General features: G+C 39.7%; 1 protein-coding gene across 3 annotated transcripts in view; it reads right to left on the reverse strand.

Moving 5' to 3' along the window:
* The window catches only part of SBNO1 (strawberry notch homolog 1), a 35,550-nt gene extending 15,013 nt beyond the window's left edge, over window positions 1-20,537 (reverse strand). The window contains exons 1-14 of one of the 3 annotated variants that reach the window (XM_063350663.1): window positions 20,355-20,537; window positions 13,702-13,835; window positions 12,942-13,046; window positions 10,876-11,185; window positions 9,137-9,181; window positions 8,685-8,785; window positions 7,450-7,546; window positions 5,766-5,926; window positions 4,620-4,753; window positions 4,380-4,470; window positions 3,263-3,424; window positions 2,591-2,726; window positions 2,408-2,513; window positions 997-1,150 (exon numbers count right to left, since the gene is read on the reverse strand). In XM_063350663.1, the coding sequence (XP_063206733.1) occupies window positions 997-1,150; window positions 2,408-2,513; window positions 2,591-2,726; window positions 3,263-3,424; window positions 4,380-4,470; window positions 4,620-4,753; window positions 5,766-5,926; window positions 7,450-7,546; window positions 8,685-8,785; window positions 9,137-9,181; window positions 10,876-11,185; window positions 12,942-13,046; window positions 13,702-13,833 (1,734 nt within the window). In that variant the 5' untranslated portion in view covers window positions 13,834-13,835; window positions 20,355-20,537. Of the gene's footprint in view, window positions 1-996; window positions 1,151-2,407; window positions 2,514-2,590; window positions 2,727-3,262; window positions 3,425-4,379; window positions 4,471-4,619; window positions 4,754-5,765; window positions 5,927-7,449; window positions 7,547-8,684; window positions 8,786-9,136; window positions 9,182-9,752; window positions 9,772-10,875; window positions 11,186-12,941; window positions 13,047-13,701; window positions 13,836-20,354 lie in introns of those variants that run through there. The other 2 variants (XM_063350664.1, XM_063350665.1) reach the window with 2 other exon arrangements.
* Window positions 20,538-20,590: the final 53 nt, after the last annotated feature.

The following is a 20,590-nucleotide window of genomic DNA, read 5'->3' on the forward strand; positions in this document are numbered from 1 at the left end:
CTAATTATCTAGTTTTTTCCATTAATACAGTCAGGTTAAGAAAGCAAAAAGTACTGCCCATAATTAAGTGTAAAGCAAGATCCCAAGAAGAGACAAATCCCACTGCCTTCATCTCTATAACATTTTGTTATACCAGTTCTTTCCAGATAAGGTAAAATAAGCTTTGGACACAAGTTTAGTGATTCTTTTAAACAACATTCACAAAGTGAAGTGCTGTTTTAAAGTTGATGTCATAGACTTGTCAAAGGTTAATTTTAATTATTGTAGCTATACAACATGAATACAGAGTCATGCTTAAGCATCTCTTATGCAGGTGAAGACCCTGCTCATTTTAATCTATGTCCAAGGAGTAATTATTTTTACCTAATACAGCAGTGGCAACATACAAGCAGAATGTGCATTTAGGAAGACGACACTCAGCTTAACATATGGACAAAAGCAACTAAGAACAACATGAAAAAGATAATCAGCAGATGAATAAGGGAAAACATTAAAGAGAACCACAGCTCCAATGCCTTGGATTTGATCTGCCACATGAGTAAAACTATCACCCTGCACTGTTTAACTAGAAGCACCACTCTACCATACCGCTTCAGTGAAGTGCATGCAGCCTGTCTAATGTTTTGCAGCTCGTTCTCAGCTCAGTTGCCTTAAGGGGGAGGACTGGAGCACAAAAATATGACCAACAGGTGAACAGCTTTATCTTAGGCAACAATGATCAAGGTCTTTGAAGCACTGCTAGAAGGCAGTGGGTCTGGCAGACACTGGAAGATGCAGCCAACACCACAGCTTTTATGGCTCAGAACAAGAATTAACAGCTTTTTCCAACTCTTAAGTGGAGAAGTCTTTACATTAAGATGAGACAAGATGATGCCATACCTGTCTCTCAGCAAGCAACAGTACTACATGCAATTTCAGGAGCATTCAAGTTTAAACCAAGTAGCTACAACCTCTCAGAACTCAATACAGAAAGCAAATTTAAAGAGGCATTCTTACCAGTTTCACAGATTTATTGTACATTTTAACATATTCCTGTGAAAGTAGAACTTCATCAATTTTGAAAGTTACACCTGAAAAACTCAACTGTCTTGCTATGTACATTCCTCTCAGCTTCATATCCATAGCAACTATTTCCATGGCACCAACACCTCTAAAATAAAGGAACAAATTAAGTAAATATTAGAATTTTCAAAAGCAAGGATTTGTTAAAAAAAAACCCTCAAGTGCTTTAGAAGAAAACAGCATGCTTACAACTATGAAGGCATATGTTTTCAAAATCAAAGTACTGTTGGTTACACACATCTAATCAGGGGGTCTTGAAATTTAGCCTTCACGTAAAACTATATTGCTGCCTCTTGAGTATTAAGTATATCCCAAGAGGTATGATTACTAAAACACTTACTTCCCCCACCCCCCCGAACAACCTAGCAATGCATTAGGAGACAGTACTTTACTAACTGTAAAAGGATAATGAATGGCCAAAATACATAACAAAATCTTGTACTGAAATTTTATAAACTCCACTGAAGATTTAAAATAATGAATACAAACTGTATTAAGCTATACAGATTTATGCTGATACAAAAATAATTAAACTAAGAGGTAACTTCAGTTCTTTTCAACAGCAACACACCTTTACCAATACCTTTAGAGCACAGAAGTCAACTGCAAAGCCAACCTACTCACAAGCTTGAGCCTGTAATTTCGTTATTGCTCATTTGATGCGTACTCAGGAATGAAGTGGAGACTACATTTGCAGCCTAGAAAAATCATGCATCATGTAGACAGTATGTACGAAGATGCATACTACGCCCTACTATAGCATTCCGAAGTGTTCAAAATTCTTTTTAAGTAGGCAAAACATAATACATTAAGACGTTCACCTACCAAAGAACGCAGCATTTTCTACTGGCTTCTCACATTTAGTTTTTCTAGTAAGTTCTGAAATACGAAGTACCTTACAACAGCATATATAATTTTTCTGAACTGGGTTCTTGTGCCAGAAAGCAGAAGAACAAGACTTCTTCCTGTTAAACTGCCTAAGCTGAATGCATAAACATTACAGGTCTTCTGAATAGAGCGAGACATAACTATACTGAGTGTACTCAGTACACAAAGTGTGTTCTCATGAAGAGCAGCAAAATATTTTCATTTCATAACACCCACATTTTAAGAAGGCTATTTTCCCATCAAGCTTCTAACACTCTCAAAGTTTTCTGTGAGTGAGGGAAACATCCCATTTTTCACCACAGGAGATAAATTACATCTCCGCTAGATTTAGAAGCTAGAGTCAGAAAGTTCTTAGTGTGACAGAACAAGTTTGCAGAGGACTATGAGTGAGTGAAGACAAAGGAACACAGTCAATCACAACCATATATGTTCTTGCTACAGCTCTTCAAAATATTACCTTCTTTCAACAGCCTGAATAAAATCGCTGAATTCCCTAAATGGAGTTCCTTCACCCCATATTCCAAGACGGTTCATGTATGCCATATTTCTTGGCTCAGATGCACCTAGGAGAAGAACACACTCTGTACCAGTGCCAGTAAAAACATACAGAGACATTTAATGCAAACCAAGTTGTACATACCTGTGGCACTAGCATAAACAACCCTGGCTTTTGGAAGTTTATTTTGAAGTTCCAATACAGCCAGACCTGTTTTTGTTGGTTTCGATGAACCAACAGGACACAGATTCTTAGCTTTATGACACTCATCAAATACAATCTGAACTGTCATTAAGGAAAAAACTTTGTCCCACTTTAGAATGGGGAACTAAACCAGAAAACAATAAAATCTGCTAATTACAATAGGTGGCAGCAGTCAATTGTAAACTCAGACACTATTTGTATTTTTCACTAAAAACTTTGGGAAAAATATTTAGCTAGTAAGTATTTAAGAGCACAATTACCAACACATGAGTTCCAACAAAATTAAGAATTCACTGGAGAAAATTTCAGTGTAAACTTAAGGTTCTTAAATGCAGTATTTTAATTTTATGTGTTTGTCATACAAAAAAGAACCAAAAGCTTCACTCTTGTACCAGAGTTGTGTGGCAACAGTATGATGGTAATAGATTTGGTATGAAGTTTGTAAAATTTCCAAGTCTAATGTCAGAGCATGCACACAATCAATTGCTGTCATGAATAAAGAACAATACCTAAAACCCCCAGTAAATAAAAATACAAGACGGTCTTTAATGATGCAAGCTTTAGTGCTTTAGTACTTTAGTTACAATCAACTGAACTCCAAATAAAGGATACAACTCCATCAAAGTCTTCACCACACCAGTGAAGAAGCTGCTTTAATCTGGTTTTGTATTTACCACCAGACTGGCTTTCACCAATAAGAGAAGAATAGGTAGCAAAGATGACACCTTTCTTCACACTTCCATTATGTTTGGAAGAAATTTTCCCATACTTGAACTGCAATAAAAGGATAAGAAATTATTCAAGAGAGATCCCTCCTCAAACCTACCACCCACCTACCATATGATAAAGGGATACTTGTGGTCTTAACATTAAGGTGTGTACACTTCGAACCACCTGTATCCCCACATAACAATGATGGCACAGCTGGCATATGGTAATATGGTTAAGGGGTTATATTATACAGGGCCTTACTTAAATATGTACTTAAGGAATACTAGATGTGAGGCCTCAAAAGATTAACAGCCATATTCTTTGACTACATCGTTTCCTTAAATACAATTAAGATTTTAGTTTCAATGCATCCCTTAGAGCTAATAGGTCAAGTGTATTTACAGCTGCTACCATAAACAACAATTTCTAAAGCTTTACTATATTTTAGAAATTAAGACTTCACAAAGCAAAAATACTAACTTAAAAACAAACTTTAAGTTCAGTGAATTCAACCAGTAATTGCACTTTACAATTTATGTAAGTGCCTAATCCTGAGCAGAGGCACAGTCTCCAAAAATAACTGCACACGCTACTGCTGCTTTCATAAATTACTGAGGAAGTCCATTAGTCAAGCATAACATACAAAATGTATTACTTATCAAGTGTGCACTGGGAGACAGAAAGGAAAAAATTCAAATGCTACAAAGCCTAAAAGATGTAAAGAATATTTCAATTTCTAGAAAATACTCTACTAGTAGAGTCAGTAGTGGCTTGAAGAGTAATGTTTTTAAGAAAAGTACCACATGCTAAAACTTAATCCTACAAGGGTTCTATTTACATGATTAACTTAAAGCTCTGTGTGGCTCTTCATAAGATTAAGGCCTGTCAAACAAGACCTACACAGCAAATTTGTTGAAGTTAGTACATTCTCGCTCTTAAAACAGTCAACATGCACAACTTGTCACACAAGCGTACCTAAAGTTTTGCCTCAACTGTACATAGTAAAAATTTTCCACACCTTGTTTAATGAATGAACCAGTATGTTTTTTGCTCCAATATCTCTCAAATCTCTTTCAGCATCGTATTTCAGATCATTTGACACGCTAAACCTGAAGATATAAAACAAAGCATATATTCTGTAAGTTACAGCAGAAGTTCAAAAAGCTGTTGCTGAAACATTTGTCAGAAGACAGACTACGCTGAATTTAAGTACTATAGTCAATGCAGTGTCTGCTCTAACAAATCCTGACACACTTACCAGACTGCTCTTTTTCTGCCTAACAAGTAATTTTCATAGATTATTCCAGCTATGGTCCTTCCTTTTCCTACACCAGCACCATCCCCTATCAAGAATCCAGCTCTGTCTCCATTGGGCAGGAATGTTTCATGTTGCTGTAGGAGAAAGAACAAAAAACTTGTACCCATTCTCCAAAACACATCACTGTGGATTCGCAGAAACGAGCAAACATAAGAAACATCCTATTGGATGAGACCAGCAGCCCACCCAGCCAAGCAGCCTCCTCCCAGCAGGAAGAAGGGATTTTATTTAGGGAGAGCATATGAGCCTAACTGCTTCATGTGATCTATTCCCCCACTTCCTCCCTCAGCACCTAGAATTGCTTTATCTATCTGTCTAATTCTTTTAGAGCTTACTACCGGACTGGCTGCTTTTTTTAAACCCATTGACAGGCAACTCAACAGCCTTTTGTGGCAGCAAGACCCCGACATTCACTGCCTCTGTAAAGAGGTATTCTCCTATCCATTTTAAACCAATCTCTCAGCTTCACCAAGTTCTGCTTTGTTCTTGTTTTGTGGAATTCCACCACCTTCTTGATTATGTAAACATTTATTTCATTCCCCTTTGTTTTTCTTCTCTCCATCTCAAGGCGCCCCAGCCTTATTAGTCCCTTTCCATAAAGCAACTTCTTCCCTCCTGGGAAGTTAGCTGTCCTCTAACTTCAGTATCTTCCTCCCCAACATGCAGAGAGCTGCATGCATAACTGATGTGGGCCCACTGAAGTTTAACATAGCAACAAAATAACACCCAGATTTGATCTCTGTACCTTTCTCAATGATGCCAGTCAGTGTTGGCTTTCCTAGCCTGCTGCTACTGCAGCCATTAAGTTATTTCAGAGAAATAAAAATAACGACTAAGATGTCCTTCCTGAGTTCTAAGACAGTTTGAGATCAGCATCATGGAAGTGGTTTAGACAAAGCTTTCTTAGGTGTATCACCTCACATTTATTTGAGTTGAAGCTCATCTGCCACCTTCTAATGCAACTCAAACCTTAAAGCTCTTAATTATTTTATCTCCTTGTAGAACTGACATAGCTGCACTTCCAAGATCGTAGTTTTTCCTCTGCAAATTCTGTTAGCTTTTAAGCTGTACTAATGTCTAGCGTACCTGGGCTGCATAAGTGATTGCTTCAAGTTGCAAAGCTGACAACCAGCCACTATCAATTGTTTCTTCTGATATTGATGTCTGGTACCACACATCAGGAGGAGTCACACTGGATAATGAGCTGGTTTCCACTACTGGGTCAGGATGACGTAGACCAATTTTTACTGGTTGAAGAGGGAAGGGAAGGAAGGGAGAAGATGAAAACATAATACAGAGTTCTGTTGCTGCAGCACAGGTTATTATATTTACCAAAACAAATGACACTTGTCCATTGCAAAGGCTGAACTCAAGAACAACTATGTTTCATTGCAACACTATGTCAAGTATTAAACAAAGTGTATCGCATACAAAGGAATACATTATCATGAGTTTATATAAATGCAATCTTAACTTTATTTCTCTTCTCACTACTTTCCCCCAATTTTTATGAAATTTGATAAAATTCAATTCATATATAACTAAAACATTTGTGTACTTGATGTGGTTGAGAAAAACTGGTCAAAAGCTTGCCTTCCCAAAAGGCCAGAGGTGGCCTCAAGATGCCAGAACCACAAAAGCAACATTCTTTTCACTATTTATATAGTGCTGGTTTTAAGCAGTATGAGAGAAGAGAGATACAACAGTCATAGAATCATTTAGGTTGGAAAAGACCTTTAAGATCACTGAGTCCAACCATGAACCTAGCACTGCCAAGTCCACCACTGAAACCACATCTACAGGCCAGAGATGGTGACCCCCCCACTTCCCTGGGCAGCCGGTTTCAGTGACTGATAACCCTTTCAGTGAAGAAATTTTTCCTAATATCCAATTGTTTAGATTGGCACAACCTGGGGCTAATTTCCCCTTGTCCTATCACTTGGGAGAACAGACCAACCTCCCCCTCACTCCACCCTCCTTTCAGGTAGTTGTAGAGAGCGTAAGGTCTCCCCTCAGCCTCCTCTTCTCCAGGCTGAACACTCCCAGTTCCCTCAGCCACTCCTCATGAGACTTGTGCTCCAAACCCCTCACCAGCTTTGTTGCCCTATTTTGGACATGGTTTAATTATTGTCACTGAGATCTGTCAGCAAAAATTAACTATTTAGTTACAAATTCCGTACAAAACTTTTTGCCTTGCTTTTACAGCAAGTCAGCAATGTACCTAGGAAACAAGGTAACAGCTTTTTGTCACTGATTACAATAAAGAAAAGAAAGGAGAAGAGAGGATGGCAATTAACAGCAATAAAAGATTCACTTTCTTAAAAACAAAACAGGTCCAAGAAGTCAGTCAGGAACAACGCAGGAAGAATGTGCTTCAGGTAATTTCACACTGTAAGACTCAAACTAGATTAAGTGTAGCAATGACCACTTAATCCCTTTACAAAATTTTCTTTGCTGAGGCACAAAGCGTCTTAACTCAGGTAAGAAAAGCCTGATCTTGGTTCAATCATATTTCTGAAACAAGTACTGCTCAAAGATACACTAAATAATTCCAATTCTATTAAAAAAAAAAAATCTGTGTACCTTCCAAAACTAAGCACTACAGACAGGAAAGATTTCCTAGGAAAACCCACCACAAATTCAGGTCCTTTTCACTGGATTCAGACAGTAACCTATCTGGTTTTTGGTGTTAGTAACCACAGAAGAGTAAGTAACAAGTCAGCTGTCAAAACATTTCAGCCTTTTGACATAACACAACATCAGGTCATACATTTTATTGGCATATACTCAGCGTAAGTTTCTGCATGGCCCATTTCTTCTTCATCTTCTTCCTCAGGTTCCTCCTCTTCTTTTACTGCTGGTACTTTCTAGAATAGAGGAATACCTGCATTAGTCAAACAGTGCATTGTTAATACTCTATGTCCCAGAAATTAACGTGAGAAGCGAAAGGAGCACTAACACGCACACATGTACTAGATGAACAAGTGAGCAGCTGGGAAAACTGCAGATGGAAACATAGATTTCTTACACACTGAACAACCCTTCAAAGACAAAGTCAGGGAACTTCCTCTGCTTTGCAAGGAGATTTGAGCACTCCAAACTCACATAAGCAGAATTAAAAAAGAAACACTTCTTACAGCATACTAAATCCAAACTATGACTTAAAACTGCCCTGAAAACACAACAGCTAGTTAACAGCCAAAACCTAACTCTCAAGTACTCCTATGAAGTCTGCTGCAGTTTCACATTCATTACGTAATTTCACAATTTCAGTGAATAATTACAACAGTCACAGTTCTAGCCAGTATTCCCTGAAACCTCACAGTTAGCCTTTTTTTTTTTACTGTGATCTTGATCAATGTAAATACATGAATATTTTTAAGTACCCACTAGATATTAAAAAAATCTTCCACAAGCTAGCTTAATATAAAAAAAGTAATCTGAAAATCCTTCTGTATGCCAGTCCCTAAGGAGCACTTGTTCATCACAAACTTCAGCCTGGTCCTTGCTATCACTGCACTTAAGATGCTGAAACTCAAGTGTTTACAACATCGGAATGTATTTTTATTACACTCAGAAAATTGAATGATACTCTATTTACATCTTAAATCAAACTGCCCAGAAGGTCAGCCAAGCTATAAAAAGTCTTCTAGTTTCCTTGTAGCTAGTTACATCAATGGGGATATTTTAGAAGAAAATGTCTTAAAACACAAAAGCTTATCAGCTTTAACTGGAGCACACCCTTCTTCCACACAATGAGGTTCCATTAAGGACAATAATTTCTTGAAGCTGTCATTTACTACATAGGTAGTCTGCTCTACACAGCTGTTAGTTTGTCATCTAACCAAGTACTCATCTAATGGATAAACCAACCTTTTGAACAAACAGATGCACTCGATAATTCTACCACACAAAAGCCACGTATAACTACTGAAACTAGTCACAGGTGGTTGTAGCCAATAAAATACACATCCATTTAGCAAGTTAACCATTGGTATTACTTACCATAGTAGGTGAAAAACTTCTCATTTTAATGTCATTTATCCATATTCTTGCTACCTCTTTTGTGGAAGCCTCCTTCTTCACTGCACCATTGCTTAGATCGGCTACAAAAGAAAAGCAGTGTTTTAAAGGAACTCCCTCCAAACATCCCTCAAATTAACATCCTTCTCTATTAATAAGCGGGAAGATAAGTTTAAGATGTCCAGTAACACACCGATGCTTCAAGAACACAGCATTTTTGTCCAAATTAACAAGTCTGAGCAAGGAGTTAAATCCTGTTACTTCTTTGACTGAAGAAACATCCCATGCAGTTGTATATTAGTTTCAGTATTAAAAAGAAGTATTTTGGACCTTCACCAAATCTATACATTGTATTTAGAAATACTCCATCTTGCGAGCCTTTGAAGTTTAACCACAAACCAGTAAGCCCAGTGTTTCAACAGAAATGAACTTACCTGGACTGGTGGCATTTACCACCTTCGGAGAAACTACAATTATTTCTGTAAAAAAAGAAGTCAACACTTTGGACTCAATTGTTTAAAGTTTATAACAGGATCCTTCAAGAGGACAATTTATTAAATTTCCTGTCCTAAGCCACATTTGGAAGCAACTGCCAACGGGGCTCAGTACAGAACTAAAAAAATTTACACAAGGATAGACATAAAACATTGATAGCAGCTGTCAAGCTTCCATCATGTTCACAATCAATGCATGTAATGAATTTAGCTTAATTGCCCTAAAAAACAATTAAGACAATTGCACAAATAAAATTTTCCTCAAAGAGGTTGCATAATTTAACTTTTTAGTATTTTCTGATGCAGAACTCCTGCTGCCTGAATTATAAAAGACCATGTTTCCTTCCAAAAGCTTCTCTGCCCTTGAATTTTCTACAAGTATTTGTCAATTTTTTTTTATAAGCACAAAGAAGGATCCAGAAACACAAGCACAGAAATAAAACGAGAAATGCAGTTCTAGAAGTTGCATGTCTCCTTTTCCCTTAATACAGAAGCTACAGATTCAACTATTTTCTGCATCTGGGCCACTACAACAGCTATTGTGTATTGATGTTACCTATTATTTATGTTCTTCTGTGAGTTCTCACTTCGCAAAAGGGGATAAGTCAGTCCTATGAAACCTTCTCCCCTGCTCTTCCTCACTTCTTTACCTCCCAACCCAACTTCAGTTGGTGTCTCAACTTCAATTTTTGTCAACCACTCCATAACAGAAAGCAATGAAACAAGGAGGCACATTCTTCTTTTTGTTTCAGTCCTAACAGACAGCTTCCTTTATTGCACACTATCTGCATATGAAAAAAATAGGTTACTTCCAACCCCGCCTAGAAAAATCAGTAAATCCTAGTTCAGAGACAATGAAAATATAGTAATTCAGAAAAAGCCTATGTACCCCTCAGCAACTACTCTGATCTTAACCTCATGCTAAAACCAGAATAACCTGAAATAATCATAAGAAATACACACACACACAGCATTTCCCTTATATTAAGCTGACCATATAAACTGTCCATGTATTAGAAATAACATACAAAGAAAGATTATGAAAGGAATCACAAACTGAAGATGTGGAGTGTAGTAACAAAATACTTGTGGCATTTTAAGTTAACACCACATTTAAGTAGTAACATGGAAACAATCAGCAAGTTTTTAGGATTTAAGTTCTTAAACACAATAGATCTGATGCCTCCCATGAAGCATACAGGACAGAGATCTTTCTCAGGAGATGCTTTACAGAAACACACTATTATAGGAGCACTAGCACGTAATACAAATCTAGTTTGGAAAATGCAAAAAAAAAAGTACTCATTTGTCATAGTTCCACAGCAAGTATAAAGCAGAACGGAAACTGATGTAGACTCAAGATAGCCAAAGCAACGTCAGTAATGTTCATGAATTAATTTTACCGATTTGCCAGCTGCAATCTAAAATGACATTTTCATCATTCCTTGCAGTAAATCAAGAGCTTAAGTTTTTTTAAAAGCCTGTTGTTTTGTATTACTTCACCCTGAATTCTAACACTACTAAAATTAGAACAGAATTTATCGGGTTTTCTTGTCCATTTCATTTTACTGTGATATTCTACTAATAAATGAAAATACAAGATGTGCAAAGATCTTCACATTATATTATTTCACTATTTATCTAAAACAGTGTAATTACAAAGAAAGAAGAAAACTTACTTGCTGCTGTTGCTACTGGTTGGGCAATATTAGGAGGTGGCTTCAATTTCATGAGTTCATTAAGACTATTATTCTTTAGCAGATCTTTCAGCTGAATCTGGTCCTTTGAAGGTGTAGTGGTCAAGGCATTGCGTACTGCTGGTGCTGCAACCGAGGGTCGAGTAGTTGTGCTGGTCTGAATGATTTTTGCTACAGTGATAGTCTGCCTCGTAGTTGTAACAGGTGTTGTTTTTGTCATCACTATGGTAGTCCCCAAAGTTGGAAGCTGATTTATTTGATTCAGCACAAAGGTTGTGGTGGATGGTGGTTGCTAGTAACATAGAACCAGGGAAATTTTCAGAAGACAGTGGGGAAAACAAGCAGACTTTATTAGCCTTTCACCCAGAGCACAGGAGTCAGCAGTTTCTAAAAGACTCTTGTAATGAGAGATGTCTGCAGTTAACATGCTGAAGATGCTAGAGTCATTATCTTATGGTGCAACAGTCTGAGCAAGAAGTGTCTATTTATCAATATATTTCTGTACATATTTTTGAATGTTATTTTTAAACTTTATTTTATAGTAAGAGAAAGAAAATAAAAAGATAGGATGAAGGATGGCACAAAACATGACTACTAGAAGTACAGGAACCCTGAGCTGAAGAGAAATTCCAATATATAAACTAGCTGCAAAATTGTCGGAGTAAATAGCTTGAATTGCTTAGAGCATATGCGTAGCCTTTTTCAGACACACTGAACTACATCCACCTTCCTGCAGAGCTGCTTTTTATATTCTCATTTCAGGTGCAACCACCAGATTACGGTGCTCAGAATTATCTGGAGCTAGTAAAGGTAGTACACAGTTCAGGTACAGGAGACAAGTTTACACAGCTTCCCTATCCCCACAATTTGCATGCACACAGGACACCTCAAAATGTTTTCCTGCATACTGTTTTGTCCCCCTTAGTACTCCTTATCATATCAACCCGCGGGTAAGCTAAGCTTTCCCAGTCTCAGTAGAACCAAGAGGACGGCCAACTGGCATTTTACAGTCCTACCTCTTTTGTTACATTTTACTACTATACTGTATTTGGTTAACATGACAAGATTTTGGTAGTTGGGGGGCTACAGGGGCGGCTTCTGTGAGAAGATACTAGAAGCTTCCCCCATGTCCGATACAGCCAGTTCCACCCAGCTACAAGACAGACGCGCCGCTGGCCGAGGCCAAGACGACCAGCAGCATTGGTAGCGCCTCTGTAATAACATATTTAAGAAGGGGTAAAAACTGCTGTGCAATCAGCAATTGTGAGAGAGGAATAAGAATATGCAAGAGAGACAACTCTGCAGACACCAAGGTCAGTGAAGGATGGGGAGGAGATGCTCCAGGTGCTGGAGCAGAGATTCCCCTGCAGCCTGTGGTGAAGCAGGTTGTCCCCCTGCAGCCCACAGAGGCCCATGGTGGAGCAGATATCCAATCTGCTGCCCATGGAGGATCCCATGCCAGAGCAGGATGTGTCTGAAGGATGTGTCTCCACTGTGACCGCATGGAGAGGTGCCGATGTCAGAGAGGTTTGCTGACAGGATCTGTGGCCACGTGGGAGACCCACATTGGAGCAGTCTGTTCCTGAAGGACTGTGCCCCATGGAAAGGGCCCACTCTGGCGCAGTTCATGTAGAACTGCAGTCCATGGAAAGGACCCATGTTGGAAAAGTTTGTGAAGGTGATGCTGGAGCTGGGGAGGATCATGAGGAAGGAGGAGAGGCAGAGACAATGTGTGATGAAGCCGGGAGTGAAGTTGAGCCCAGGGAGAAGGGAGGGGGGAGAAGGTGTTTTTAGATTTGTTCTTCTTTCTCATTATTGTACTCCACTGTTAACTGGCAATAAATTAATTCCACAAAGTTAAGCCTGTTTTGCCCATGACAGTAACTGCTGGTCTTGCTGTCTTTACCTCACCCCACAAGCCTTCCATCACATTTTTTTCTCCCCCTGTCCACTTGGGGAGGGAGCGATAGAACAGTGGGCACCAGGTGTCCAGCCAAGGTTAACCCACCACATATACACATACAAAACCCTCAAATACCAGTTCTTACCCGAACATTTAATAAGGCTGGAGTTGATACAGTCTCTGGTTCTTGTTTCACAGCAGCTGTGGCCTCAGTCTCCAAGCCTAGTTCTAATGCACTAAGTGGCACTGACTGCAGAGGAAAGAAAGTATGCATCAGGAAACACATTAGCAGAGAAAAAACCTTAAGACTAAATATTGACCCACAAAATGGAAGTTAATGGGGAAGTCCATAACTGTGCCCATTAACAAAGGTTTCACTGAAAATACAGATCATCAAGTAGTTGATTTCACATTCAAAGAAGTTAAAAATACAACACCTTGTTAGGTAACTGCGGCAAAAATGTAATTACTTTTGTGATGTCACTGTTCAACTTATTACTGTTCCCAGTCTGTGCCTGAAATGGTTACGTACTTGCAGACTGAATACTGTCATGGAGGTTAAACATCACATAATATTACAATTTCTGCTTATTTTATAGGAGAGCAGCTAGACTCCTCTGATATTAGAGCTCTCCATGGATACATGGCAGAATACGCGCATTTAGTGTCCAGAAGATAGGTATATTTACGTTTATACCCACCTTAGTAGTGTATTTCAGATTGCTTTTTTGTATAAAAGTTTAAAATTAATTAGCAAGTCATTTTCTGATCTCAATACTATGAAGCAAGCAATTTATGAAAACTCCACATTCTTTAACCATTTGCTATGGACACCCCCCCCCACCCCAATACATCAAGTCCAAGCTCTTATGTCCTCTAGCAAATGACTATGTTCTTGTTTTAACCTGCTGAACAGCTGGAGTTGGTGCTGGATTTGCAAGAACCACGTCCGGCGAGTCAATATCAAATAGATCATTTGGACTGATTCCACTCTCACTCAAAGCAGCAAGCAACAGATCTTGTCCTGGCTCCACCATCTCTAAAAAATTAGAACCATAAATACAAGTTACATTTAATTTTTATTTGTTTTATGCCCACACACACACTCACATTTAAAGTTCCCTTTCCTGGATTTAAGGACACCCGCAATGCAGTCTCTTGTATACAGTTTCACTTTCTATATTTGCTCTGGCTCTTTTGTTAATTCGTAGATTTTTTTCCTTTTTTTTGGTTGTGTTTTTTTTTGTTGTTTGTTTTAATCTTTTCAATATATCCACCACATTTAGAAGTAGCAAGACTGAAAGTTTACTACACAAAATGCTATTACACCCATAACCTTAACAAGAAAAAAAAAAGATGCCTTTTCTAGTCTTCATCGCACTATATTTTTAAGCATTACAAGAAATACCAAGAGGCAGAAATTGTGAGACTATATTATGCTAATGATGCGTCTTTGTCAGTGAAGCACGAGGCAAGCACAATTAAAACTCATTTAGTTTATCTTGTAACAACAAGTCAGCAATAAAAAGCTTACAAGGAAAGCTTTTATTTCTTACTTGCCAATACATAAGGTAGTAATTCATTCATTGTAGAAGTTTGGGTTTGCATAGTGGAAAGAACAACTGTACCACTATTATAGTATGTTAACTACATATTAAATAGGACACTAACATCAGGTCACAGACTCCTTTATGCATAGGTCAAGCAAAACTAATTTCAAAAAGCTATTCTAGACAGCATAAAAACTTATTAAAAAAGCCAAATACTCTTATGTTTTAAGATGAAGAGGGAAGACAATGAGTTTTGCTTCCTTAAGAAGGAAGCCCATTTGCCCTAGTAAGACAAAAATTAAGTGAGTCCACATAACTTGAGCTGTTGCTTATATATTCTAAGACACACCTCAAGTAGAAATTCATTTCACTTATTCTCCACATGCCCTGTAACACCCACTGGTAACAAAACATCAAAAGCTAACAAAGCTGAACACCTACTCTAAAGCAGGTAACAGGACAAAAAAAATATTGGTATTTTAGATACACACATTCAGACTCTGAAACAGCATCCACTTGCTTATCCTTCTCTACATGTACAGCTCAGCCACATCCAGCCGGTTGGTCACACACATTAGTTAGCACATTTGGCAGAACAGGTAATTCTTGTAATAAATAAAGCCTCTGGCACTTAATTCTTATTCTTCCTAGTTTTAGTCTGCCCAATAGTAGGGAGAGACCTTCAGTGGACTAATACTGAGATGGCTGCACAATTGAAATAGTGGATGTAAGATACTGGGACAAGGGAAAGATATACTTTTAAGCACCAAAGACTGTACTACCCAAAAGAACAGCAAAGGAACACACAATAATTGGTGGAACTTCTACTGACCAGAGGCAATTCCATTAAACACCATTTGCTGTGTCAGAACTAGATGCTATTTTTTTTATTTTTAAAGGCATCTGAGGTGATGAGATGAATTGGTAGAACAGCATTGTTTGTAGTTATCAGGTACAGAAGATATTAAGAAATATTGAGACATCTAGCAGATTTAATTAACATGGCAGCTCCTTCAAAGGATGTCACCTCCCACTAGTCTCACTCCTAAAACCCTGAATGGGTCAAGCAGAATGAGTAAGAACAGACCGTTAGCTTTACCTTTCAGAAGGATTAAACCTCTCTCTCAAAAAAAGGGGGACTAGACATATAAATTATTTGGGTAGGATAAAACCTTAGTTTTCAGAATAAAATAGTAAGAGCAATCATTATATCTAATTTTAGAAGCTTACAGCATTGTTTACTAATTAGAAACAGGTGAGAGGAGAAAGATTAAGTCCATAGACAAAGTTTTAGCTTATCAGTACTTTTTCTGTTAAGAACTTCAGAGCAGCCATTGAAGGTGAATTCCTCTACAGAAGGGGAATTAACAGGGGTTATCCCATCAAACCAGCAGCTCCCAAACACTTTACAATTTTAACTTTACAGTAACAATTTGGGAAAGAGGCATGAACACTCTTCCCCATAATGCAACACCTTTGCTCAATATGATGAAATAAACAAAAATGCCTAAATATACAAAGGAAAAATAAGTCATTATTTAGTCTGCATTTAATTTTGATCACACCATCTCCAAAAGAAAGTATGACTAAAATTTGGTTGAGAGATGAGTGGCTATACTGAATAGCCACACGGAAAGACAGAAGTTTAGAGCTGTTTACCTTAAGAGAACTAGGACCAAAAAAAATTACTCAAGATTACTTCTAGTCTACTCTTGTAATATATGAGGGAAAGGCCTTTCTATGAAGTTCAGACTCAGAGCAAAAACCAAGGCTAGAAAAAAACCACACAAACACTACAGAAAAACACATTTTCCCCAACCATCCTACAATGGTGCCACAACCTATCAAGTCTGTTTCGAGTCAAGTTTAATACATCCATGATGACACAGAACTCTACATTTTTAACCTTTAAAAACACAATGGCTTGGCTATCTTAAGACAGTCTCACCAAGTTCAGAAAAAACATTCATAGCAGTAATACTTTAATTGCTTACTTCAAAATTTTCACTGGATGACTAGTGATAAAAACTAGTATAACAATTCCTACAATTCCAGAATAAGTATCTTTAGTTCAGAAGCATCCCTCTCTTAGCAGAGCCATTTTCACATAAGAAATCCCCCAGCTGCATCTATCTCATTTATGCTAACCCCAATTTAAACAGCCTTAAAAATTAGTGGTTGCTAACAATCCAGCAAAAAGCTAAGTAAAACAACAGCAATTGTTTGTCTGTCAGACAGTTTGGACAGTGATATTTTGACTAGTTTCACTTATTTTGTTTCTGTACACTGAACAAAGCTGCATTGTTTGAAACTGAAACAAAAGGAATTCTGAACTTCTAGAATTTTTACATTAAAAAAAGATCACTGAATACTTAGCACCAATTTTAGGCTTTATGAAACTTCCAAGCACCACTGCTGCCTTCCCTCCACCCTCTAATTTCTCCTCCCCCCCATGTAGTTTTAATTTGGTAAGGAAAATAAATGAGAAAAAAATACAGGAGAAGCTGCATTGTGATAGCTTAGTTTGTTTGTTGTGACATACGCTAGTCAAGCCTAAAACGTTATCAAGCTGAAACAGATCCATAATCTTACAAGGTAGGAGGCTCCTTAGCTAACATAAGTGAAAGCAACTTTATCAAGCTCTGCAGCTCAGCTTTGGCAATACTATATAAGGACCTGTTTGCCACATCTTAAAAATCTCCAAAAGAAAAGCCTTATAAAAAAAGTTGTGAATATTGCAAGCTGTTTCCTGAGCATTTCACCAGTCAAAGAAATGTTCTGAGAACGCAGACTCTTGCAGATAAGGTTGTCTATGCTTAGTCAGGCTGTCCAATGTCACTAAGTAAGAATCAAGCTGCTAGATAAAACTAAAAAATATTTATATTTCAACAGTAGTAGTATCTCAATTATTTTCTTTGTATTAAGAAAAAAAAATATAAACTGCTGCCACTTCAAGAAGGGCTATCAAAACACATCAAGCATTTTTGTGAGGTGCTCTTCTGTTGAAGAATATAGCCTAAAACTTTGGTAAAGAGACAGTTTTGCTACCAGTGCACATTATGTAAATAACTTCTGATTTAAAGATACAAAACCAGGATGCCATGTTTAATATTATGTCATGTATCCATGCCAACCTGGCTCTCTCCCTCCCTCCATTTTAGCTTTGGTACAAAGAAGCAAAACAACAACAAAAAAGAGATATTCTAAAACACATGTCAAGCAACCTGTTCTCCATCTCCCCTAAGAAAAATAATAGTAGAATCCTAAAGGATGAAAAGGCTTTTGATGTTTAGGTCTGCAAGTTACACATTGTAACAAAGTATACCTGACTAATTTAAAAATTGTAATGACTGACAGAATTGCAACTTAGCACAAACTGAACATCACAATCCACTCAGCACAGCTATTTCCAAACCCTTCAGACTACTGGCCTCTGTGGCAGATTCAACCTACAAACTTTGGTTTTAATGCTCAGCCTGGGACACTAGCATGGTTAAGCAACTCTTGTTTTCCTTTTATTAGAAGGGTTTTTCCCACTGGCTTTCTGAGGAATACCTATCACTTGAGCTATACTGGAAGCCATTTAAAATATCACACAAATTCTGACATAGCGAAGAGGAGACAGATATGCCCCCCAAATTCTCTGGCTGCCTAAACTGTGACCTATTATCAACCTAAAAATTTCACATCCCCATTTGCAGCCTCTCACTATAGAGGTGTAAAGGCTGCTAACCCCTAATTGCACACAACAGGATTCTCTGGATATCCAGATGGGTTCTGCTCCTCTCGCAGCTTCTGGCTCCAGAAGGCAACCTGGGTAACAACAAAAAAGAAAAAAACCCAACTAATCCATTCCCTTCTGGCCCTTTCCAAGTCACCATCCAATCAAAGATTAAAGTGCTCATTACTGAACTAGCCCATCCTTACATGCTTTAACCTCCTCAAGACTAGTAGTTAGCATTGCATTTAAATGTATAAAGTTAACTTCTGATTTTTGCTAAAATTATTTCAGTCCTGTAAAAAACATACCAGTTTTTCAAACACTGGTTACCTCTCTAAAGCCAAAGCTTCTAAGGACATGAGGTACAGTTCAGGATACTGTGGGATTCAACTTGCCTCAAAGCTCTCTTATGTTGTTTTATAAAATATACAGTAGTTGTGTATACACAGTCTAAATATGTGAAATTCAGAAGTTGTTAAAGAGACTAAACAATGCAATGATTTGGCACAATATTAGCTTTCAGACTAAATGGCTGCAGGTAGCTGGTGGGGAAAGTTTTTAAGTAGTAAAAATCCCGAAGAGATAAGAACAGTATCTGAGCACTGAATCCATACTTAGTTTTGGTCTGGGAGTCAGTCCTAGGTGTATCTCAATGCACAGGAAATGCATAAACCATACCTGCTACCTACTTCACTAGCTTTTAGAATAGCTACCAGCCAGTTCTGACACCAAAGAACTTGTCTGGACAACAAGACAAACTGCTCACATTTTATTTTTAAAGGCTAAGATTGCACTCAAATATAACATATCATGCCGGTAAGGAAGATATAGAAAACAATCAAAATATCATGCTGTTAACACAAGTGCCATAGTAAATTCTTTGCTTTACATCAAGATTATTTTTTCAATTCGGGGGGGGGGAGGGGACGGGACAAAAAGCTTGCAGAATGTTGACATATATATTTAAATAATTTTAATACAGACACAACCTACATACTCAAAAAGCCAAACAGCCTACCACTGAATTCTTAACTCCAGAGCAAGTAGAAAAAAAATTATTAGTGTGAACAAACGACACAATCTGAAGTTATCTAATACATTAATTCAACCTTTTTTTAATCATTTAAATGATTTGCCTAATCTTTAACAGGTATCAACCATCTACCAGCCTACAAGCACCTGGAAGAAAGTACAAGAGTTCTAATTTATACCCTCAAACACAGCCAGGAACCTGGTCAGCTAAAAATAATAATGAAACAACCGAAAAAAAAGAAAAACCCACAAGGCCTCTTCCCCTTCAGCCTGTAAGGGCATTTTTATGTTAAGCAATTACTCACCCTAGCAACCTCTGTTTGAGGTGCGCTCGTTAAGGGCGGCTGGACTTTGAGGCCGGGTCTGTCGCTCGGCCCTGCCGCTAGCTCCCGGGAGCTGCGGGGGCCCCCGGGGGGGCGGGCGGGGGGGTCCCGTCTCCCGGCCTCGCCACCTTCCCCGCCAACACGTGTTCGCGACATAAACTTCCGGGTTGGGCCCGAATTGGCTGCGTAATTGTGTCCCATGCGCGACTTTTTGTTTTTAGACCTTCGTCTCTTTAAAGATCCCTTTAATAACATCAGGATGGCGGGGAAGAGCGAAAGGGCTGCGCCCCACGGCTGCCTTTACGGCCACTCAACCACCATAAATCACCCCCCACCCCTCCCCCGGTTTCACCAGAGCGGCTCCATTTCAAACCTTTACAATTAACCCACAAAGGCGAGCGGCGCGGACCCGGCGGCGAGACGCCACCGTCCCGATGCCATTTTACCCGAGCAATGCGAGGGGGGGGAGCGAGACCAGCCCCACCACCGCCCCCCACCCCCGCGCCGCCAGCTCCACCAACCCCTACCGAAACGCTCTACAGGAGCCGCGGGGAGGGGGGGATTCGCCACCCTCCCAGAGAGCCCCTCCACCCCCACACAGCCTCCGGCACAAAGTTTTGCCCGACTCCCGGGGAAGCGGCGCCTCCGCCGAGGCAGCGGCGCCCTCCCCCGCACGCCGCGCCGCTCCCGGCCCACCTGGGACCCCCGGCGGGGGCGGCTGGCTGCAACCTGAGGGGCCGAGCAAGACGCCGAGCTCGCTAGCAGCACAGTGGCCTCCCTCACGGACACCTTCCCCCACCCTCGCCGCCGCGGGCCCTGCCGCCTGAAGGGAGGCGACCCCCGGGGGCGCCGCAGCGGGCCCAGCGCGCACGGAGAGCGCCAAGGCGGCCGAGCAGGCCCGCCGCCAGGCGAAAGGGGGGAGCGAGACTCACTCTCTCTCGCTTTCGATCCTCCCGCGGCCAGTCCTGGAAGTCTCCGCCGCTGGCCCCGCCGTCCGCCGCTTTCTAACTCACCGCCGCCATCTTTGCCCTCCCTCCCCTCTCACAGGGGAGGGGGAGGGGAAGGAGGCTGGGGCCGCCCGCCGCGCCGCCCCACGTGACCGCCGCCGCGCCTCCCCCCCCGCCCGACGCGGCGCACCCGCCCCACGTGACACCAGCCACCGCCCGCC

The sequence above is a fragment of the Chroicocephalus ridibundus genome, chromosome 13, assembly GCF_963924245.1.
Source record: "Chroicocephalus ridibundus chromosome 13, bChrRid1.1, whole genome shotgun sequence".
NCBI lineage: Eukaryota > Metazoa > Chordata > Aves > Charadriiformes > Laridae > Chroicocephalus > Chroicocephalus ridibundus.